This window comes from Balaenoptera musculus, chromosome 4 (genome assembly GCF_009873245.2).
Source record: "Balaenoptera musculus isolate JJ_BM4_2016_0621 chromosome 4, mBalMus1.pri.v3, whole genome shotgun sequence".
Lineage (NCBI taxonomy): Eukaryota > Metazoa > Chordata > Mammalia > Artiodactyla > Balaenopteridae > Balaenoptera > Balaenoptera musculus.
The window spans coordinates 45,759,650-45,783,081 of NC_045788.1; the positions used below are offsets into that span (position 1 = coordinate 45,759,650).

Below are 23,432 nucleotides of genomic sequence, written 5' to 3' on the forward strand. Positions count from 1 at the left end.
ACTAGGAACTTAAATACCATTCTACTATTTCTGGCTTACCAACCTTTCCTCCCCTGCAACCAAAACTAGAAAATGTGATGCTGGGATGAGATGAAGCTTATACTCAGTAAATATTAATTCTCTCACTTCAGCATCAATTCCACATTTAGAATTTTATAAGAATATAATTTACAAAAATCATGTTCTTCTATGTTAAGATATCGAATATATCCATTTTAATGACATTAACATGGAATAGAAAAACACTCAATGTTTACTATACATATGCTATGTCACATTACTTTTAGTAAGCATGATTTGACCCATGTCATATCTGCCTCTGGATTACAATAAACCATATCATGGCAAAGTTTGACTGTGTTTTGAAATTGAATGTGGGCGGGGGGGAGGACTGAGAGAAGCAGAAAGGGACAGAGGTCTGGAAGAGAGAGGGGAAGGAAGGGAGAGAGAAAAGAGAATCAGACTTAGATAAATCTTGAAGGTCAAATACTGAAGTTGAGGGAAGGAGCCATGTCTGATTCTTCTTTGTACCCTCCACACCAGCTAGCACAGTGCCTAAATTCACTGAGCAGTAATTCAGAAAATGTGCTGAATAAATCATTGAATGGAAAATTCTAACAAGAATTCACAGTGGGATAATTACACTCTTTACCCTTACAGTGGCGTGCCTTTAGTTAAATTCTATATTATTTGCATATTAACAATTACACTCACTTTTATATACATTAATTTTCATTTCCTATGACTGTCCGGTCTTAGGATACTTCCTGAGGCAGGGGAGTAGTTGGTGGATTTCTTTTTGTTTTCCCTCCATCACTTCTGCCAGAAGGCTCTAAACACTGACTAGCCACTCAAAAGTTAACAGACTTGGGCTTCCCTGGTGGCGTAGTGGTTGAGGATCTGCCTGCCAATGTAGGGGACACGGGTTCGAGCCCTGGTCTGGGAAGATCCCACATGCCACGGAGCAACTAAGCCTGTGTGCCACAACTACTGAGCCTGCGCGTCTGGAGCCTGTGCTCCACAACAAGAGAGGCCGCGATAGTGAGAGGCCCGCGCACCGCGATGAAGAGTGGCCCCCGCTTGCCGCAACTAGAGAAAGCCCTCGCACAGAAACGAAGACCCAACACAGCCATAAATAAAATAAATAAATAAATAAATAAAATAAAAATAAACAGGAGCTGTTGTTTTAAAAAAAAAAAAAGTTAACAGACTTCGGTAAATACTGATAAAAGTAAGGTCAGTTTTATGCTTTGTGGTTATCATGACTTGGGTCATCAGCATCTGTGAGAGCTACCAATATTTATATATGTTGAAGCAACACGTAAAGATTGAAGTCTACCAGTGATCTTTCTAAATACAGATAATATCAATATTAAAATTTACAAGATAATATTTAATCCTTCAATCCATTATACAAGGTACTCGATTCTCACTTTTATTTCCAGGTCCTTAAGAGGAGGATCCTAGGGTTATTCATCTGTGTAGGGTCACTGCCTAGCACTGACCCTGCACAATGAATGAAATCTATGACAAAACAATGCATCATCAAACGTAACTGGTATAATGTTATATCAATATTTAACCATATTTATTGTTTAAGTATTAGAATCTTAAAGCCATCTGACAGGGTTTGAGTTTAGGCATTTCAAAAGACAACAACTATATGAGGATAAATAAAAGTTTGTGATATGTAGGAGGAAAAGTAGAAACCTGAGAGATAAGCTTATTTAAAAAATAGTGGGGGAGGACAAATAAAAGACAAATTTTTTTTAAATAAACATGAGAAGGAAACAAGAGATTTCTATTTATAAACTAGATAGAAAGAATACTTAAATCATGTGTTCATTTGAAACCACAATAGATAAAAATATTGTCTAATTTTTAAATGTCAAGTTCACAGATAGAATGTATAATATAAAAACTCTAATCAAGCTAAGTGTTTCAGGAGATATTAAAGCACAGTTTAAACAGCAAAATAAAATCCAGATTAGCATTCAGTAAAATAATTTTAAGTTATATGTAAAGATTGTAGATAACAGAATTTTACAAATTAATGCAAATCATCCTAAATTCTAGATAATTAAACATGTTTTATATGTCTTTGTTTTGAAACACTTTATAAATACACTACAAGTAAAGCGTTTTAAAAAGTCATACCTGCAAAAGAGTTGTCCTATGGAGTTTCAGTGCCCCCTTTTGATGAATTTTAGCAAAGCATCCTGAACAATAATCTTCTCCACATTCAAGGCATACCTTAAAAGATATTGAAAAATCATACAATCTTATAAAATATGACTTTGAGAAAATATGTGCATAAAAAATTCATTGCTCTCATCTTTACTTCTCCAATTACACACCTAGATGTCAGCAGAATTGAGAAGCCCAAGGAAACGGGACATTTGCCTCAGTTAAGATGTAACTCTGAGAAAAATTAACTTGTAAACTTTAATTACTCTCATAGCAAAATAAATATAATAGCTGTAAGTAGGTTTTAGATATATGTGTTAGGTGCATGTATGTATGTACAATTTCTGAATAAATCACTAAAAAAACAGCAACCTCAGATCAAACTTCTTAACCTGGTAAAAATTAACAGCAATATCTCTGGGTCAACACTATTTCATTATGAGTTCTTTTATCTTTCTGCATGGATTTACATGACACAATTAGTTTCAAAGGATGTGTATACTATTTGTCTCCAAAAATCCCCACAGTCTTCTTTGAACGGCACTACTTCACTGGTGATTCTCAAAATGTGATTTTAAAAGCGTTCTTAGAAGATTCCTCAAAGGAAAAAAAAGTATAAGAAAAAAACTGGATGGATCTTCATCAACATGTCAGCAATGTTTATGACTGGCGAAATGATTACAGACAAGTGTATATTTGTCATGCAAGTTCTCTATGGTGCTAAAATGTCATTCTTTAAATTTGCGGATAAGTTGGAAAATGTGATATACCTCTACCTATGATGGTGCTAAGCAAGGGTGAAAGTGAGAAAAGGAAATGGAATTTTTACTGCAAGAGTAATTACTACTGTGCAGACGAACAGCCACTCTAACACCCTTTACAGTATGATAAAAAATAGTGCAAATGGCTGGTAACCCCCATTTTCTTGAGTTTGGCCTAGGTTGAGGACATCCAGTAGTACAAATAAGAAAGCATGAGGCCTGGAGAGAGAGTGTCAGAAAGTCTGTACCAAGGAGCTCACACTCCCTTTAGCTCTCTTTCATTTCCTCTCCCTTTAGGGTGCCCACCACCCTTCTCCCCCTCCTTCCTCTCCCCTCTCTCGGGGTATAATAAGCATAAAGTAGCTGGGGCAGACTGGGGAGAGACAGACCAGGTTCTTCTGCCTGTACGGGTCACTGGTGACCTGATGCACAATTCAGTGACACTTCTCAAACTGTACCACGCATACACATCTCCTGGGATTTCCTTACAGTGCACACGCTGGTTTGGGAAGTCTGGAATGGGACCCAAGATCCTGCGTTCTAACAAGCTCCCAAGTGATGCCCATGCAGCTGCTGGGTGCAGACCACACAAGGAGTAAGAAGGCACTAGAGTGTATTGGATGAAGAAAAGGAGACTAAACTTAGGGGGGTATAAATCAGGAGTTTGGGATTAACAGATACACACTACTATATATAAAATAGGTAACCAACAAGGACCTACTGTATAGCACAGACAACTATTCTCAATATTTTTAATAACCTATAAGGGAAAAGAATCTGAAAAAGAATATATATACAGGGCTTTCCTGGTGGCGCAGTGGTTGAGAATCTGCCTGCCAGTGCAGGGGACACGGGTTCGAGCCCTGGTCTGGGAAGATCCCACATGCTGCGGAGCAACTAGGCCCGTGAGCCACAACTACTGAGCCTGCGCGTCTGGAGCCTGTGCTCCGCAACAAGAGAGGCCGCGATAGTGAGAGGCCCGCACACCGCGATGAAGAGTGGCCCCCGCTTGCCGCAACTAGAGAAAGCCCTCGCACAGAAACGAAGACCCCACACAGCCAAAAATTAATTAATTAATTAATTAATTTTTTTTAAAAAAAATATATATACATATATAGATATCTAGCACTTTGCTGTATACCTGAAATTAACACAACATTGTAACTCAACTGTACTTCAATAAAAAAAAATTAAACTCAATAAGAGTCCATTAATTTTTAAAAATTGTATTGCAAGTTCCCACATGATGATGCAGTTACCTACACTAATGTAGCCATGTTTATTAAATATGCAATGATTAGGACAATACTCCAAAAATAGGTTAAAAGAGTAAGAAGTTGTATATAACCAAAATGAAACTAAAAAGAAAGGGTCAAATAACAATAACAATATCCACAACATTCAGGGAGCACTTACTCATTGTTCTAAGGGCTTCGTATGTTCCATCTCATTTAATCCTCACAATAACCCCATAAGGTTAGCATGACCATTGTACCTCCATTGTGAAGATGAGGCAACAAAGGAACATAATGATTGAGAATTTGTCCAGTCATACAGCTAACGGAGCCAGGATTTCAACCCCAGAGCCTGGTTCAAAGCTTAAGCTCTTACCCATGACCCACACACATTACTAATAATCATTGACCATTAATTTCAGTATTAATCATTTATTAGAAAACCTTCATAAAATCTGCAATAAAATAAATCCAAAATGTCAAATGATTGCATGGTCTGGTATTTATCAAAATCCAAATGTATTTTTCAAATGTGATTATAGCTACACAGAACTGGATTTATAATTTTAGTGGAAGAAAAATAAATACTATCCCTAGTATGGGAACTAATCCTAGCCTTTCAACTCCTGTTTCAAGAGCTATAGTCTCTTACAGAAATGATGATACAAACATTATCTAAATCCATAATTTTTAAGTGCAAAATTAAAAGCTATAATTTCACATACACATATGGAAGTATTATTGTATTAACGTAGACTTCAAAATGTATTCTACAACATGTCAGCTAATATTTTAACGAATTTCTCATAAATGTTCGGCACCATTTTTACAATGTAATATAGAGGACTGAGAGTCAGTTTCAGCATATAATTCTAAGCCAAATATTTGCTAACAATAGACTTTCAATGAAAGTAGCCAAACGGATGTTATACTGGAAGATCAAAGCTGGAGTCACAGAGTAAGCTTATATATTTTGTTATACAAGCATATTTGGATTTAAATTGGGTTAAAATGACCGCCAACTGGAACATCTTTTTAGGTAGTTTGTATAACTGGCAGGAACATACTAAAAATGTAGATAAGGACCCCATTCCACCACAGATGCTTCTTTGACGACGGAATACGAAAGTGCTGTTTTAGCAAATATCTTTTTAATTTGTTCAAGGCTAGATCACTTATGCTAAGCCTTCAGAATCCATTTGAGTTTAATTAAATTATCCACATTTGCCAAATTAATATGTAATTTTTAACTATCCATTTCACTTTTGTTATGTAGAAGCAGCCTAAAGCCACTGGAATTTCTTTTAAAAATAAGAAATCTGCAAATTTGGGGCTTTATTTTTACCACCAACATATATAAAATGTGCCAACAACAAAAGGCATACAATTTACTATCTCTTCTCAATGCGCTAGGCACAATGCTAAATACTTCACATGCATTAACCATTATCCTCAATAACTTTGAGGTCGTTATACTACTGTTACCCGTTTTATCCCATTTTACAAATGAGAAGACAGAAGCAAAAGAATTACGTCATTTGCTGAAGTTCACATAGCTAACAACAGGTAAAGTTGAGATTCAAACCCCCAAAATGGGGGCTTCCCTCGTGACGCAGTGGTTGAGAATCTGCCTGCTAATGCAGGGGACACGCATTCGAGCCCTGGTATGGGAAGATCCCACATGCCGCGGAGCAACTAGGCCCGTGAGCCACAATTACTGAGCCTGCGCATCTGGAGCCTGTGCTCCGCAACAAGAGAGGCCTTGATAATGAGAGGCCCGCGCACCGCGATGAAGAGTGGCCCCCGCTTGCCACAACTAGAGAAAGCCCTCGCACAGAAACGAAGACCCAACACAGCCATAAATAAATAAATAAATAAAATTTAAAAAAAAAAAACCAAAATGTAAGCGCTTACTCCCCACCTCCCATCCCTGTACAATTTTCCCTGATTAAGGTCCTGTCATAGGATATAGAAAGGTTGACTCTGATTATCCAGTCAGCATGACTATCTAGAATGATGGAAGCTAAGAACACCAGGTAACCTCAGAGTTCAACACTATAGAGTTAATTACATCTACCGAGCTTGAATTTTTAAATAACTTTTTGTGCTTTTAACAAGTATCATGGGATATTATTTTCATTTCAAATCAAAGAACATCTTTTCTTAAAATCTTAGTAAATTCTTTAAGAATGGTTAGGGCCTAAACCCTGACTTCTATTTACAACAGTTTTCAGGCAAATCAGTTTTGTAATCACTGCATGCTTCGTCACTCTCATCTGCTTTCCAGCCAAGGCACATGCCATTTATACTGTCCGGGAATGTCATTTGCTTCCTTTTCCTTCTCTCTGGAAAAACAGAGCCTTTATTTCCAAGTCAGATCTTATCTACATATGCCATATTGTTTGAATTCCATGGCCTTTAAAAAGTGCTCAACATAGAAGAGGATTAATAAGAAATATTGACTCATAGCTCCTATGCAAATACTTTTTCAGATCAACAGTGGACTCCAACAATTCAATTCTGCCATAAGACCCTTTTAGCTTTCATACTTCAAACTTCAGGAATATTAGCATTTGTTTATATTTTCTAAACTTTTCTGGATAGGTATAACTTGTTAAAATTCCACCATCATATCAAGTAAGGAGAAAAATAGTATGATGTATGATGTAAAAGTAAGAGCATTATACCAAGAGCCAGGGTTTTACATTTAATATTATTAGTGCTTTATTAGACTTAAAGCACTCTAACTCTCTGAGCTCAGTTAAAACTGCCATGAAATAAGGCTAGTAATACAATCTTAAACCAGAAGTGATTATAACTAAATTCTCTGAAACTTAATAAATCTTAGTTATAGTGATCCACAAACATTAGTTATAATCATTAAATTCTTTGGGGGAAAACTGCTTCCTAGGTATGTATAATATTTTAATTGCAAAATATATTGGATATCTTCCTTTCAGTTAGCTTCAATGATAACAGTGTTTTCAAAAACAGAAACGCTTTAAAGAAATGACTCATTCAACAAACATTTGTTGAGTACCTATTAAATTGCAGGCATAATTCAAGGTGGTGAGCACACAGCAGGGAACAAAAGTAAATCCCTACTCTCATGAAATTTACATTGTAGGTGAGTGGAAAATAAACAAATAAACATACACTAAAGGGTGATACATGTTATGTAGATGAATGAGGCAGCTTCACAAAACTATAGAGTCATTTCAGGTGTTGCTATTTTATAAAGAGCTGTCAGGACAGGCAATGTTTGAGTTGACCTTTATTGATATGAGGAGACCTTGGGGGGAGAAAATTTGATGGGGAAATATTAAGAGTTGAATTTTGAACACATTAAATTAGTGATTTTGGTTAGACATCCAAGTAGAAGTGTTGATTAGGCAGTCTGAGTTGAAAGTTCAGGGGAGAGATATGAGTTAAAGAGGTAAATTTGGGAACCATCAAAATAAAGATGGGCTTTAAAGCCAAGAGAGTAGATGAAACTACCTAAAGAACAAGTATAAACAGACTAGAGAAGAGGCCTGAGGACTAAGCCCTGTGGCACTCCAGCGTTAAGGGGTCAAGAATACAGAGAAACAACAAAGCCTTACACAGAAAAATACATACCATACGATTCCATTTATATAAATTTCAATAGGTTTAGCACCACTACATGTATGCTGATAAAAATCAGAATAGTAGTTGGCTTTGTAGTGGGAGTTAATTGGAAAAGGCACAAGGGAACCTTCTGGGGTGTTCTATTATCTTGATGGGGGTGTATACATTTAAGATTTGTCCATTTCGCAGTAGGTAAATTATACCTCAATAAAAAAAAAAAAGAGAGAGAGAGGGAGAACGGGAGGAGATAATGTGATGACAGCAAGTGTAGACAACTCTTTAGAAACGTTACTAAAAGGGGTACAGGGGGAGATGTGGGGATCAAAGAAGAATTTCTGTTCCAGTTTTGGTTCGGGAAATACTGCAGCATGTTCTTGTGCTGATAGGCACGATCCAAGGGAGAGAGGACAAGAGTTAGGTGGTGTCTTTAAACAAGAATGAGAGGATGAGATTCAGGGCATCGTGTAGCATTGGCCTTTCCTGGCAGCCTGCACACTTCACCCTTAGTAACGGTCACGAAGGAAAAGACATGGCTACCAAGCAGGTTAAGTCGGGACAGGTGTATGAGCCCATGTGAAAGTCTGATATTATTCCAGTGTACGTACTAGCAGAGCGGCTTTGTTCTCACACTGCCCACAAACCTTCCCTTTTATCTTGGGTTTTTCATGTTCAGAAGAATTTGCCATTTTATAATTAGGTGGTTGTTTCACTGGCTCTGAAGGGGAAAAAAAAGACCAATCACATTAAAATACGATGTTCAGTTTTCTGATTGATAAAGGAAATTATGCACATTTCTAAATTCTCAAACAGTATATAAATGTTAGTTGCCCAATAAGAATGGCATGTAGCCAAGTCTAATCTTCCCAGTAGACTAGGGAGCCCACAGTCCCCCTCCCACCCACTGTGACCACAGGGCCACACATATCCACCCATATCCATTGTGCTGTAAACTCAGGTGAACTGGACATGTAAAATTACAGAATGTTAAAAACTATGCTTTGGATAGAATTCCCATAGCATTCTGCCCCATCTCTGGATCAAACTAAAGCCCACACAGAACAACTTCTATAATAAATGTTATATATATTTTTATAATTTGTTCTATCAAATTATCTTAACTATCCAAATTAAATGTTTATCCTCTATTTTAAAAATCTTATTTCTTTTAGAATTACTGTAAATTCAAATTTTATTTTTGGTTTTTGCTATTTTCAAATACTGTATTAAAATATAAAGCAGTTTTCAATATTCTTTTAATTTCCCAGAGTAAAATTTCAATCTATAATTTTATACTGCTAAAATTTTCTTCCTAGAGTTTAAGGAACAATGCTATGAAAGTTCTCACTTTTCAAAAATACTATTATTATGATCATATCCTAAGTTGATTTGTGACATAAAATAAGCACCCCTCCCCAAAATACAGATAAAATATATTTTGAGTATCAAAGAAAAAGAGTCACCATTTTTGGGTTTAGAATCTTTATGCTGCATGAACAGTTCTAGCACTTAAATTTTCTATGTAATTCAAATGTGAAAAAAAAGAAATTATACCTTCAGCATCTAATAATATAATGGTAAACTGTTTACCTTGAAGCTGCTCCTTCAGTAATTTTAATTTCACTTTTCCAGCAGAAAGCTGTATTAATAAAACAGATATTGCATGTCAGGGTATACAAACTCAAATTAAGTTACTAATAAAAATATTATAAAGCCATACATTTTGGTGCATCTTGAACAAAACAAACATTTTGAAAGAATAATATAATAGGAGATCTTTAATGCATATATAGGAATTTTAATTAAATCAAGAGAAAATTCATAAAGAAAAATATATTTTGGAAATATATATAAACCAGTTTTTAAAAAACATGTCACAAATTATCTTTAAACAAAAATTACATATCACCATGAAATGATTTTAGGAAAGCACTAGCATTCAAATATTGTAAAGGCTCAGTAAGCCTTTTCTATCTCTGATCTTTCTGAAACACACAAAGCCTAATATTTGTGTAGACTGAATCTAAGCTGAATTCTGACTAAGCTATTCTGCTCACATAACTGTAGAAGCTAATATTATTATCTTAATTGCCCAAATTAGAGGACCACATGTTTAAGCGTCATAGGCATAACCTTCAAATATATTATTTGTGATCCCTGACTTTCCCAAGTTGTAGCCAAAAGAATTGAGTAAGTAACAATTATGGATAGGTATTTCAAATAAATAATCACTTAAAATCCTTGGATCTTAAGAGTTTAAGAAACGAAACAGACTCCCCAATTGCACATACTTGCCTTAGTCTTATTAAAACCAACATCTGAAGTACACAGACATTCACGGAGCATGGCGCACACTTACACACACACTGTCAATTCATGCCTCATTTTCAATTTTCAATTTGCATGCTCAATTGCCCAATTTGTACATGAGAATATGAGAACAATGGTTGCCTCTATGTCTATGGCTGTACCAACTGCAGTCATCTTTGAAAATTTAGGCCTAATTATTTTCAGTGAATCTCGTGGTTTTGCTTCAAAAGGGCATTTGTTTGTTCCCATTCTTTAAGGAGCTGCTCAGATGCTATGTACCAAACACAGCAGACAAGAAAATATAATTGAAATAATCAATTTTTATGTGAACCACACTTTTATTTTTAAACTGGCAGTGTTGTACAAGTTACAGATAATTTAATCTTATTTTTTATAACCAAATTATCCAATACTATTACCTTAATGATACATCTGAATTGCAACATGATCTATGCGTTTATAGGCTATCTGGGCAGAATGGATATACCAAAGCAAAACGAATTCATTATTAGGGACATGTTATACTTTGTTCTTGTTACTGTGAATAATATTTTTCTGCTCTATGAATATAGCCATATTTACTTCAAATGAATCAAACCGCATACAAATATTTCAATGAACAAACTGCTAGCTTACTATTTTTAGGCAAATAGAATTTCCTCCTAAGTCTGATTTTTATCTGTTGGGGAAAGAGATGAGGGTGGAGTAGCGCTGGCCCACGGATACACACACACACAGGCAAACACCATAAAGATACATATATATGGATATGCATATGTGTGTATATATAAAACACCAGGAATTCAATATACTGAAGCCTATACCTTATTAACCCACTTATGACTCCACCAGGAGATGCTGAAGGGGTCCTATCAGGAGTCAGGGCAGCTTAGTGTCTCTACCACACAGACATATCATCTGGGCCCTTGGTGTCAGACTATGTTGTATTCATCGGCCTCCCTGGCATTCACAAATGCCTCCATCCTGCCACTAACGTCCTAATCCACCGTGCTGGGCCCACACTCCTTCCACAAGCCACCTTTTCAAATATCCTCATTCTTAATCCAATTAGCTACTCAACCTTTACCATTCTCCACTACTTGTCCTTCCGTCCAGGCTGCTCTGCCCTTCCATGAAGCCCTTTATTAAAGAGTCCTTTAACTATCTTATGCCTTAAAAATTTCCTTAAAATATCTCTTCCAAAAGTTCACAGTAACTGGACCCACCTTTCCTCACACACAACCTTCTCCACAGAACTCTCAGAGGAAATAGCTCCACTTCTACTCCCTTTCACTCACCAGGAGAGAAGGAAAATGTTCTCCCTGTTTGCCCCTCAGTGCTGCTTCCAGAATACTGTTCCGCTCTCACCATTAGGCGAAGCTGCCTCTACTGAAGGTCCCCACCATCCACTTATTGCCTTTATCAATACCCAGGATCCTCTTCCACCTGAACCTCAGCAGTCTGTTCAGTATTTCTCTCCAGCACATTTCTGGGTGATGATCGTGGAGACTTTACTGTCCATGTTCACCTGACATCCTGATGCTGAAAACCCTCCGACATGCTGACTACTATGAACGTCTAAGTGCCTCCTCAGCCACCTGACCATTATGACCAAACCTTGGGCCTAAGCAGCAATCTGAATGGCCATACCTTCAAAATCCCAAACTCAGAGTTTCTCAGTGCAAACCGCAATCTCCTTACCTCCTTCCTCTTAGACCTCCCATTATCTACCAACCATTGTGATGAAATAATAGCAACTGGGTCCCCTACAAATCCATGCTGAATAAGCCCCGTGGGCTCTCCTGGCTCGTCAGCAATCCATTCATTCATTTGCTACGAATCCTCAAACATGATTCTCACATGATTTGGCTACTCCAAATCTTCTCCATTCCAAAAAACTCAGATTCACCCCATTTCCTTTCCTTAATCTGAACAGATGATCTTGCCTTCAAATTTACTAAGAATGCCAAGGTCTTCCTATTAATATTTTTCCACAGCTTTCTGCCTCACCGCCTGTCAAAAGCAACCTCTAAAAATGTACCTTTACTGCCACCTGTTTTCTCTTCCATTTTTCTTCTCAGAGAAAATGTGCCCTCCTTCCCTTGGTCAGGCCCTCCTCAAGGAGCTACCTCTTCAAAGCCCTCAGCAACTGGCACCTCTCTCATTTGAATCTTCAATCTTTCTTCCACTAGTGAATCTATCCCTCAGCTACAGATTGGCTCACACCTTCCCCCTGATTCTAAATATATATATATATATATATATATATATATATATATATATATATATATATATATATATACACACACAGTATTTATATATATAGTATTTGTTTATATATTTTTGTATTATATATATAAAGTCTCCTTGATCCTATTAAAGCCTTGAGAGATCATCCTCTGTTCTCACGTTTACTGAAACTTTAGCCTTTACTCATTGCCACCTGCCTTTCTTTTTCAACCACTTGAAATATATTTTTACATCTGATAACAATCCAACCATCAAATTTATTGTTTTTAAAAATTCTCATTCTCCGTAAATAAACATTTTAATGTGATTTTCAGTTAATATTACAATTGGTTTCACACATATTATCTCACACCTTGCTCAAATCTCTGTGAAGTAGTCAGCCAGTACTGTTATGCATGTTTACAAATATGGTAACAGTAGCCCAAGAAAGGTTACATCATTTGTCTAAAATCACAAAGCTAATGAGATGAGTCAGGATTTTAATCTATATAGTCTAGCAAAGGGTTTCTTGTTCTTGGTACCACTGACATTTTAGGCCAAATAATTCTTTGCTGTGGGGTCTGCCCAGTGCATTGTAGAATGTTCAGCAGCACCCCTGGCTTGTAGCCACTACACACCATTAGCCAAAAAAATCCCTCTCAGTGGTGATAACTAAAAATGTGTCCAGACATTGCCAAATGCCTCCTGGGGGACAAAACTGCCCCCTGTTGAGAAACACTGGTCTAAAACTAAACCTAACTTTTTCATTACAAATACGTCAATCAAGGTTGACTTCTCCATTTTTTTTCTAAAAATGTCCTCCTTTACTTTCATCTCCTATGAAATTACATTACTTTGACTCTATTTCTCCCATTATTTCTCTTCTCAGGCTCCCTTTACTGGAGAGCTGGCAAATTATCTCAGAACTAGCCTGAAAGCCTGCATTCCAAATCTTGGCCCTGACCCTTGACGTGAGCAAGTTACTTAACTTTTTTGATGTTAAATTACTTCATCTGTGGAACTGGAAAAAATAACAACTGCCTCTTAAGAGTGATACAAGCACTTAATGAGATAAAACAGGAAAAGCACTGTTGACTGGTATAAAGCAGACAGTGAATAAATATTCAAGTTCTCTTTGCCTCCATATTCTCTGGGCTTTATCCTTCATACCTGCCCTTTATCCTTTACACCTTTCTTATCCTTTTTATAAATTCTTAGGGAGCACATTTACTCTCTCAGCTTCAACTAACACATGAGAATGCAAACAAAACTCTAACATCTTTGAAATTTGCTAAGAGAGTAGAACTTCAATGTTTTTATTTTAAAAAAAAAGGTAAATATGGATGTGTTAATTAACTCGATAGAGGGAATTTACTCACAATGTATATGTATATCAAATCATCGTGTTGTACACTTTAAATAACTTACAATTTTACTTGCCAATTATACAATAAAGCTGGGAAAAGAAAGTAAGAGAGGGAGGGTAGAAGGGAGGGAGAGAAGGAGGAAGCCAACTATCTAGCTCTAAATCTAAACACCAGAATTTTTTTTTCCAGCTCCTTTATTTATTCTATCTCCTAGGCAATTCATCCTGGAATATCAGTTATATATTTGACTTCTTCTTTTCCTTTCTCACTGTGTTTTGGGTCCATGTTTCCTTTATATTTCTTCTGCTACGTTCTCATTCAGACTCTTCTCATCTGACCTTTTAATAGACTTATAAATAGTCTCTATGCTTCTGTATCAGTGGTCTCCAAAGTAGCATGTATGCATGCCTGAGGGAGCTCAGGAAAAGATCAAAGAGAAGAAAAGAAGCATCTATTCATGTTTATATCATCTTTGATTAATTTCCATATTTTGTTTTACAATAAACATGACATATTAGTAAATTAGTATGTATATAAATAAATTATATTTATAAGTAAATTAAAAGTTCATAGATAGAAAGTCCATTCTCAAAATCTATTTTTATTGCTGTGGTACATGATCGAAAGAGTTTGAATATCATTTGCTCTATACTCTACTTACATAAACTTCAAATACACTGGATATTAACAAGATCAACCATCATACATCATTATCTTAAACTTGCTACTCTCCTGCTTCAAAGTTGTCAGGGAATTCTATTCACCCAGTGAAAAAGTCAACACTCCTGAGTCTGGTATTCAGGCCTCCTACCCCCCTGCCCAATCTTATTTCTACTCCCACCTTCTGTAACTCCCCAACCCCCCATGCTTTCATCCTCAATTATGAGGTTTATGGGAGAGTACACTCTCAAATATTTGTAGAGCTAAACTATTATTTCCCAAACACAAATGATTCATACACTACATGGCAAAAATTACATAGTGATTTTTCTTATAAATATTTTCATATGTGCATCATCTTTTACATTAGGTAAGGATATCCTTGAGAACAAGGATAATTCACTATAAGACAAAGAAGGCACTTAATAAATGCTACTGAATAAATAAATCAATAATCACAAAGAGTCAGCACTTTTAATATATTATATTTATAACAACATCTAAAGTATGGAACACTGTCTCAGAAAGATAATGAAAAATGCAAAGTGGATTATAAAACTTTTAATACAAAAATTAAAGAAACATGTCTCAGTAAGAGAATGACACTAAAGAATAAAATGCCTTTTCTAAGCCAAAAAGGTTAGAAGTGCCAAGATGTCTGTAGATGCCAACTGACCCAATGAAAGTTTAATGATAGGTATATAAAAAAGAAAAAGCTATATAAGTTAAAACTTACAAAGTCACAGATTTTGTACTAAAGAATCCAGAAGCAAAACAGTTTTCTTTACATAAGGACACTCATTTGCCTTTAACCTTAAATATTATGTAATGTTATATTTTACAATACACAGTAAAGATAAAGCAATTCTATAGCTGGGAAATTTTAAAGCATTTTCCCTTGGGTATCTTCACATATGGAATCAACAGCTTATGAATAATTATTATTCAAGCAGAACATAAATACATTAAATAAATGTGATATAATAAAAAGGCAGAAAAAAGTCTGTCCTTTGTTATATCAAATAATTTTGCTTTCACCTTAATATAGAACTACATAGTTCTATTTCACGTACTTAAAACCAGAACTGAACTGAATGGAAAAATTCAGTTTAGAAAATTCACCTGAAGATGAATTTTTAAAAATCAACTTTCAGATGAAAAACAAAAACATATCCGAATAGTGAAAGTTGCATATTAGCCCATAAAATATAATCGAAATCCAATAACATGCAAAGTTGTTAAAACAAGAATAGGAGGTTCTTAAGTATGGAAGGGAATGCAAGATCTGAAAAAATAATTTATATCTTCTCAGCAAACTGCCTAAGAATCAAATGGTATTTTCTTACCTTAATAACATTTCCTTTATTTTGTGACATCATGCATGATTGATTACCCAATCTGCCCACTTGTCCAGATTTCCAGTGACATCCACTTGACCTTCAATATATATGAACAGAAGACAAAATGTAATTACTAAATATATTTCTCCTTTTAATGAAAACAAATATATTTCCCCTGTTTCAGAAAATGGAAATTCAGTTGTTAACATTTAACAGACCACCACAAAATAAAAATGAAATATCAGTAATGCCACAATATCCTCAGTAATTCTAAAATATAGCTCTATTATATTTGGAACTTTTGAGAAGAAATGAATAAAAGTGAAATGTCCAAACACAGATGAAGAATTTCATTTTTTTAGACATTTACAATGACTAAAGATAGCTTTACTGATTTATAAGAAATTTTACAGATTGTCATGCAGTTTTAAAAGCTAAGCGTTCACAAATGTAAAGAGAAAAAGGAAGCAAAACAAGACCCCCCAAAATTCAGCAGATCTACTATGTGATGAATTCCTTATTAAGACTTCAAATTAGCTCCCACAGCAAAAGGTAACAGAGCTTGCAAAGAAGGCAAACTGTTTTACAGTTTTCAAAGCACTTTTATTTGAGCCTCACAAAATCTTTTGAAGTCAGCAGAGCAGGGAGGCCAATTCCCATTTTAAACAATAATGAGAGAAAAACTTGCCCAAAGCCACAGAAATAATAAATCATAAAACCAAGATTGGAAAACCAGACTTTCCATCTTCCTGACCAGTAACTGGCAGGTTCTCATTCTGGCTGTGACATTTACTATCTGTGTGACCTTAGAAAAGCATTTAACTATTCTGAAAACCTAGTCAAGCTTTAGAACATTTTTGAAAACATCTAGAAAAGGTTCCTCAACTAATGAAAACTTACTCTTGGGGGCTGATTTCAGGAACTCTGATTCACAGATATATTCATGATCCACTGAGAAGCCCAAACTAAATCCAAATTAGTGAAGGTTTAAAAAAATAAGAAAAAAAGGAAAAACCAAAAAAACCACAGTAAAAAAAGAGAACTGGCCATTGGATCATTAGGATAAGAGCAGCAAGATACAGAATAAACTTTGTCACCTGGGATGTACTACATTGAGATGACTTTGATTAAACCAATACTCTGGTTATTAGAAAGGTTGTGTGTATAGCTCATGAATACTTTTTCAAAGAGTTAATCTCTAAAGATAAACACTACTAAAACTATAATAAACCTTTGAATTTTCTTTAATGGTTCAGAAGGTACTTCATAGATATTTGATAATCATCATTTTGAATACTAAACAAAAGCAAATTTAATACACAAAGAGTCTGGTAATATTTAGTACCACCAAAAGCATATGAAATACGCCCACTCATTCTCTGTAGGAGAAAGTTATACACTTTTGAAGCCTATTTGAAAGAAATTCTCCAATGTCTACCAAAATGTAAACTGCCATATACTTTGACCTAAAATTACATGGGTGGGAATTTATCCCATAGGTACTCTTATATATGTAAGCAAAAATATATGTAGAAGCATATTCATGGCAGCATATATAATCACAAAATACTGAAAACTTAATAAAGATCCGAAAAATAAATGCTATTATAGCCACACAAAGAAATACTATGCAGCCACTAAAAGAATGAGATCGCTGTGCACTGACGTGGCAAGAGCACTAAGATATATCAAGTAGAAAAGTAGCATGTGAATCCATCCACAGACTTTTATAGATGAACTCATTTTAAAAATGTAAAAGACATGTCAGATACAAACCTACACACAGACACACACACACACACACACACACATTCAAACACATATATACATAGGCTTGTACAAAGACATTTGTGGGAAGAACCATTTTAATTGTTAAAAGTGGTACTACAAAATGGGCTGGGAGTTAGCCTAAAGTGAAGAAGAGATAATTTTCATTATATAACTATCAGTTATACTTGATTTTAATTATATTTATGTATTATTTTTACAACAAAGCAAAATGCTCGGTAAAATTAGTACAGATATGCAAGCATAATATTAGACAAGTCTCATTAATAAAATTGCAGCTAAAGCACATTTGCTAAAAATATTTCAAACATACGTGAGGGTCTGAATGATTCTTCTCTATGTGCATGTTAACCCCTGCCCCCCAAAAGTCTTTTAATAAATAAAAATGCCCTACACATAAACTGGCAATCTGCTATTGATGGCAATTTTATGGGAGCAAAGGGCAAGTTCTGCATTGCTGTCCTCAACATTCCAGACTATAACTGGTTCAGAAGAGGAATGTAAGAAAAGAAATAAGAACATGTAAGACCAAATAAGGTTCAGAGGAAAGGGACACAAATAGAAAAAGGAGGGGAAATTTAATATTGCTTGTTCATCAGGAAAAGCCAGAAATGATTCATTCAGGACAGATAGTCATTGGAATGACAATAATATATAAAATAGTTCTTGACATAAGGACTTCAGTTTATAATAAAATTCATTTTATTCCTCTAAAATCCTCTAAAAATGTCACCCACCCTTTTTCATCCTTTTCTTTGCCCCTTGTTGCTTGGAATTCTTGTAGTTTCTTTTCCATCTCTTGGTTCTCCAACTCTAACTGTACTTTCTCCATTCTCAGTTCTTGAGCATTTCTGAATAAGATTTAAATGCAACATGTTCATTTGGGGTAAACAAACAAACCCCCCAAAAAGAAAAAAAAAGGCAAAATAAGTTTATATCATGGTTTGCCCTTAATTAAAATTATGAATAATAAATATGTGAAAAACTATTTTAAATACTTCCTTTGTAGTCTTTGAAATATGGTTTCTAAAGTTAGCATTTGCTTTTAATTAATATTCTCCTGAAGCAAGGTATCGTTTCAAATCTTAAACTTTTGTTTTATTACATTGTTAGAGGTCTCAAATCATAATTCACGTTATACATGAGCTATGTCTTTATATATGTACAAATATCCATGACACACAAATAGAAAATAAAAATAATTTTCTAATTTTCATACTGTCTTTAAAGGATTCAAGTATTCATACTTTGAATCATAGTGTTTAAAATAACTATTCTGTATGGGCAGAATACACATTTTTGCTAAATTAATCACTTTGGAAAACTTCGATAAATATCTACCTTTATGCCATGTATGTATAATACAAAAAGAGAAAGAGAGAGAGAAAGAGAGAGAAGGGCCTGCTTGGAGCCTATTAGGAAGAAAACACCTATCAAGGGTTTTGGAACAGGAGCCATCAAAGGGATAAATGGGAACTGAGCCAAGCACCACCTATTGTTTCCATTGAAGGAAAGCAACAAGAAGAAAACTTTCTGAGGACAGAGCAGAGCCCCCTTACAGATTCCTGTACAAGAGCTTTCGTAATAATATCTGAAGTTCATCAAGCTTTTGACGCAAGCTATTTTCTTCATTCTACAATTCTGGTCCCTTGTCAGCATTAGTCACTGAGTCTCTCTTTCATAGAAGTAAACCAACCTAGTTCTCTAGCTTTCATTCTCTATCATGAGTTTAAATCTCTTCCTTCGTTATTTCATTAGTGTCTTATTATAATCAAGTAGTGTGGGCTACTTGGGTATGTGTGCCATGGCAAGGAACCAAAATAAGAATAATGAAGATAAGAGAGAGAAATAATTGAGAGGTGGTGAGCAATCCACCAAAAACCAAGCGGGCCAAAGATATGTCCCCAAGTGGACAGTCCAGGAAGATATATGGAAAGTGAGAGGAGGCGAAAACTGTCTAGAGCGTTCAGAGAAGCTGGTGAAGATATTGAGAGAGACAGGCATTATTTTCATTATATCTGTTCCACAAGGAGTAATTCAGCCCCTACTACAAACAAGCACTGTCGTAAGTAATAGAATGTGAGACCCAATGGAGCTTCCATTATAGAAAGGAACGTAGAAAAGCGTGAAGGTAACTGAAGTATAGTATAATGGTGTTTTCATTGGAGAAGTACAGGGAGATACCTGAGCACACAGAAAGGGCACATACCCAGCCCCTGGGGCCGTAGGAACAGTTCCTGGTGGAAGTGAAGACTAAGCTGAGTCCCAAGGGATGAAAGGACTTAGCCAGTCAAAGGGAGGTGGTGAGAGCAGTGTTCCAGGAAGAAAGAAAAGTGTGGGTACCAGTAGAAAAGAGTGATGTGTGGGTCCAGGAACTAGAAGTTCCATGTGCCCCGGCATTGAGTGCAGGACGGGGAGAGTGGCAAGAAATGGAACTGCTGAGGTGGACAGTGGCCAGATTATGAAGAGCTGTGTAGGCCATGATGAGGAATTGGGATTTGTATTCTATGAGCAACAAGAATTTTTAAAAGGTTTTAAGAGAATTGAGACTTGATAATACTTGCACTTTAGAAAGATCACTCTGGCTGTATCATGGAATATTAATCAGAGGGTGTAAGGCTGAGAGCAAGGCAGCCAGTTAGGAGACTATCTCAGTAATCCTAATAACAGAGAGACTGTGCTGGTCTGACAGGACAGAGACAGTGGAAAGAAAAATGGGAACATTTGAGAAATATAAGAAAATAGAATTAACTGGACTTGGAGACTGACCAGAAGTAGGTGACTGACCAAGGAAGGGACAAGGAAGGAACCTGAGATAATCCCAGGAGCAACCAGGAAGCCAGTGATGCCACTTCCTGAACTAATTCACTCTGGGGTGGGCTGGGGACACAGTTCAGGATTAGTGGCCCGAAGACTCAGTGGCCCACAACACTTTCCACATGGCCTCCAGAGGAAGAGCTCAAAAGCACACATGTGATTGTGTCACTTGTTTGCTTACAAAACTTTTGATGTTTTCAAAGTCCCCACTACGGTAGAGGAAGGGGGTGCAACTGAAAAAAAGCAACTGGCCTACTGACCAAGTGGTCAAGTTGATGGTGCAATTCCGTGGGTCTGGAACAAGACAAAAGATTCTTCCTGGAGACAGCCTTAGACGCAGAGCCAGAAGGGCAACTAAAGTTGATCCCACAGGGACCGTGTCAACACAACAAATCCAAGAGGCAGAAACAGCCCACAGAAATGGTGTGGAGGCTGGAAAAGAGTAGAGAGGAATTGAAGAACACCAAAACGTAAGACAACATTAAGACAATTGTTGAGACAATGTCAAATAAGAAAGACGTGGAACAAGGAAAGGGCAAGAAAAGAAACTCCAGAGCAATTACCATAGAATGGGTGTTCCCGCCCTAGTTTCTATGGGTTGTGGTTCATGGGTGGACCAGGGAGATATGCAGGCCAGGGAACAGTGATTCCCCCTCATCTCCAAGATAAATCCCAAACTCCTTAGTGTGGCATACAAGTTAATTTATTAGCTACATGAATTGCCGTTCTAACCAATTTTGTTCTATTAATCTTAGCGAACTGGATATGTCTGAAAGTCCCCAGACTATGTGTCTGTGTGCCTTTGAACAAGTTTCACCCAGTAACTACCCAACTAACTGCATCTTTCAGGCAAAGCTTGGAGACCTCCTCACCCCTGGCCTAGCAGTTTGGGCCATGTTCTTATAGCTACCTGTGTTTTAATATCACACCATGTTTCACACTACTTTGTAAATGTAATTTTACTTATTCCCATCCTCCACAAGCTACCTGAGGGCAAAGATTGTGACTTTCTTCTTTTGTATCCATTGTTCCTTAGCACAGTGTATACACTATGTGTACTTAACAAATGTTTGTTGGATGAATGTTTATAGGTATATACACACAGACTTAAAACATATCACCAAAATGCATTGCCCCTTCTCTTTTTGCATTAAAAAAGTAAAATTGGTAATACTAGCAATTGGATAGCTCCCCTCCCTACCAAAAACTAGTAAACCTAATAATGATAATGCCATATAACTTTTTCTAGTTGACAAAATTCTTTTCCACACAGTATCTCAAAAGTAAAGGGAGAATTAGGAAAGCTCTGAAGACACTGAGTAACCACAGGACTATTTATCTGGATCAGGGAACTCAGAAACTAAAATTAAACACTGACAGTCTGCCCCCAACCCATGATGGCTGGCCCTGAATCATATTTGAGAGGAAGGTCTTGGGAATTCCCAGTGACTCTAGATGATCTCAAAGGGAAATGGTATATTGAACCTTCTGGTACACCTACCATGTCCTGAAATTTCTAGGATACCCAGAATTGCTTGACTCAGGCCGAATGCATCTCCAAGGCAATCTAGGACAGAAGGTACCCGTCCTGGGAAAGGTGATTTCAACATAAAGTCCTTTAACGATGCATAGTGCAAGGGTAGTTAGTGATTTCTATTCCCTGTTTAAAGGTCTCTCACTTTAACAGTCTCCCTAAATTTCAATTTCTTTCAGTTTCTTCAGGGTGATTCTTTTCTAATTTTGTATAAGTGTTACAAAAATATTTGTAACTTTCTGTTGTATTGCTTCAATAGTTGATGAACCCAATTCACATAGATTCTTGTGGCGTATTTTTAGTCCTCATTTTTAAACCATTATAGATTTATAATATTTCAAACTTACTCTCTTAGAGCAATGTGAAGAAAATGGAGATGAGAATTCACAAAATTTTATTTCAACTCTAAACAGCCTCATATGAAAAGAATACTTTAGATTATAAAATACAGAAACTTTAGCAACTATTCTATTTAAGTAATAAACACATATGCACTTACTTATATTTTAGCTTTACAGAATTTCCAGGTTTTCCCCATGGAAGAACCACAAAATCTTTGGTGTTCATGATTACTGTCTTAGTATTGTCTAAAAATTATTATGATTTGCGAAAACTTCTGAAAAAGTAACAAAGGCAAAAGAATTATGTCAACATAAAGTGGTTAACGTTACAAATTTGAAAATACATATAACTCAGGAAAATTTTTAAACAAGAAAACATTATGAGAGAAAAGATCAAATCAATGGTTAAACAACAAGAAATTATTATAAATGATAAGTATATTATGTTATACAAATATTTATATGCTAATATAGTTATAACTATAACATATCTGATGGAACTAAAATTTTACCAATAATTATATAGCAAAAGACTGTGGAAACTGAAAGTGAAGAATGAATTCCTTAAGACAAATAGAGCACATATTCTGTCTGTTTCTATAATTAAGATTATAACAATAGATATCAGGTAATTGTTCCCGGCCAAAAATAATACCCAAAGCTAGGTAGGTAGTGAAAAGAACCTTAGAAACACAATCCAAACTCGAAAACCTTTTTTTTTACATATACGGTAATGTTAAATGAGCATTAAGGTACGCAATAATTACCCAAAGGCATTCTAGTATCCTCATTTATCAAAGAAAAATTTAATGATGCTCTTTGCCTAAGATCAAAACATAGCATATTTAGAAAGAATTTTTCAACAAGAAATGAAACAAAAAAGACTTTTTGCCTAACTCCAAGTTAGCCAGAAAATTAAATTATTCAGAACACCCTATTTCCTGAGTATCCCAATTACTCACGGTTCTACAATAATTTACTCTGTAATGCTGAACTGCTGAATCACATGCACAACTATTAGATTTTTATATGAATAAAAATTTCCAAATTCCAAACACTCTTAAATATGAGGCAATATAATAGAGTCCATAGTCATAAATGCCCAAACCATTTGATACCGTCATTTTATATATGTGCTCCCATGTGCTCATAACCCCTATAAATATTTATTAAGGCTCTGCTATATGCACAGCACTGTACTGAGAGACATGAAGGAGTCAAGGCCCAAGGAGATCTGTTCTCTGGGCTCAAATAGTG

General features: G+C 35.8%; 1 protein-coding gene across 1 annotated transcript in view; it reads right to left on the bottom strand.

Moving 5' to 3' along the window:
- The window catches only part of ZBBX (zinc finger B-box domain containing), a 116,404-nt gene that overhangs the window by 87,417 nt on the left and 5,555 nt on the right, over window positions 1–23,432 (bottom strand). Inside the window, exons 2-7 of the mRNA XM_036850855.1 lie at window positions 22,334–22,450; window positions 18,221–18,334; window positions 15,702–15,792; window positions 9,380–9,428; window positions 8,398–8,507; window positions 2,158–2,253 (exon numbers count right to left, since the gene is read on the bottom strand). Coding sequence (XP_036706750.1) covers window positions 2,158–2,253; window positions 8,398–8,507; window positions 9,380–9,428; window positions 15,702–15,792; window positions 18,221–18,334; window positions 22,334–22,401 — 528 coding nt within the window. The 5' untranslated portion in view covers window positions 22,402–22,450. The remainder of the gene's footprint in view (window positions 1–2,157; window positions 2,254–8,397; window positions 8,508–9,379; window positions 9,429–15,701; window positions 15,793–18,220; window positions 18,335–22,333; window positions 22,451–23,432) is intronic.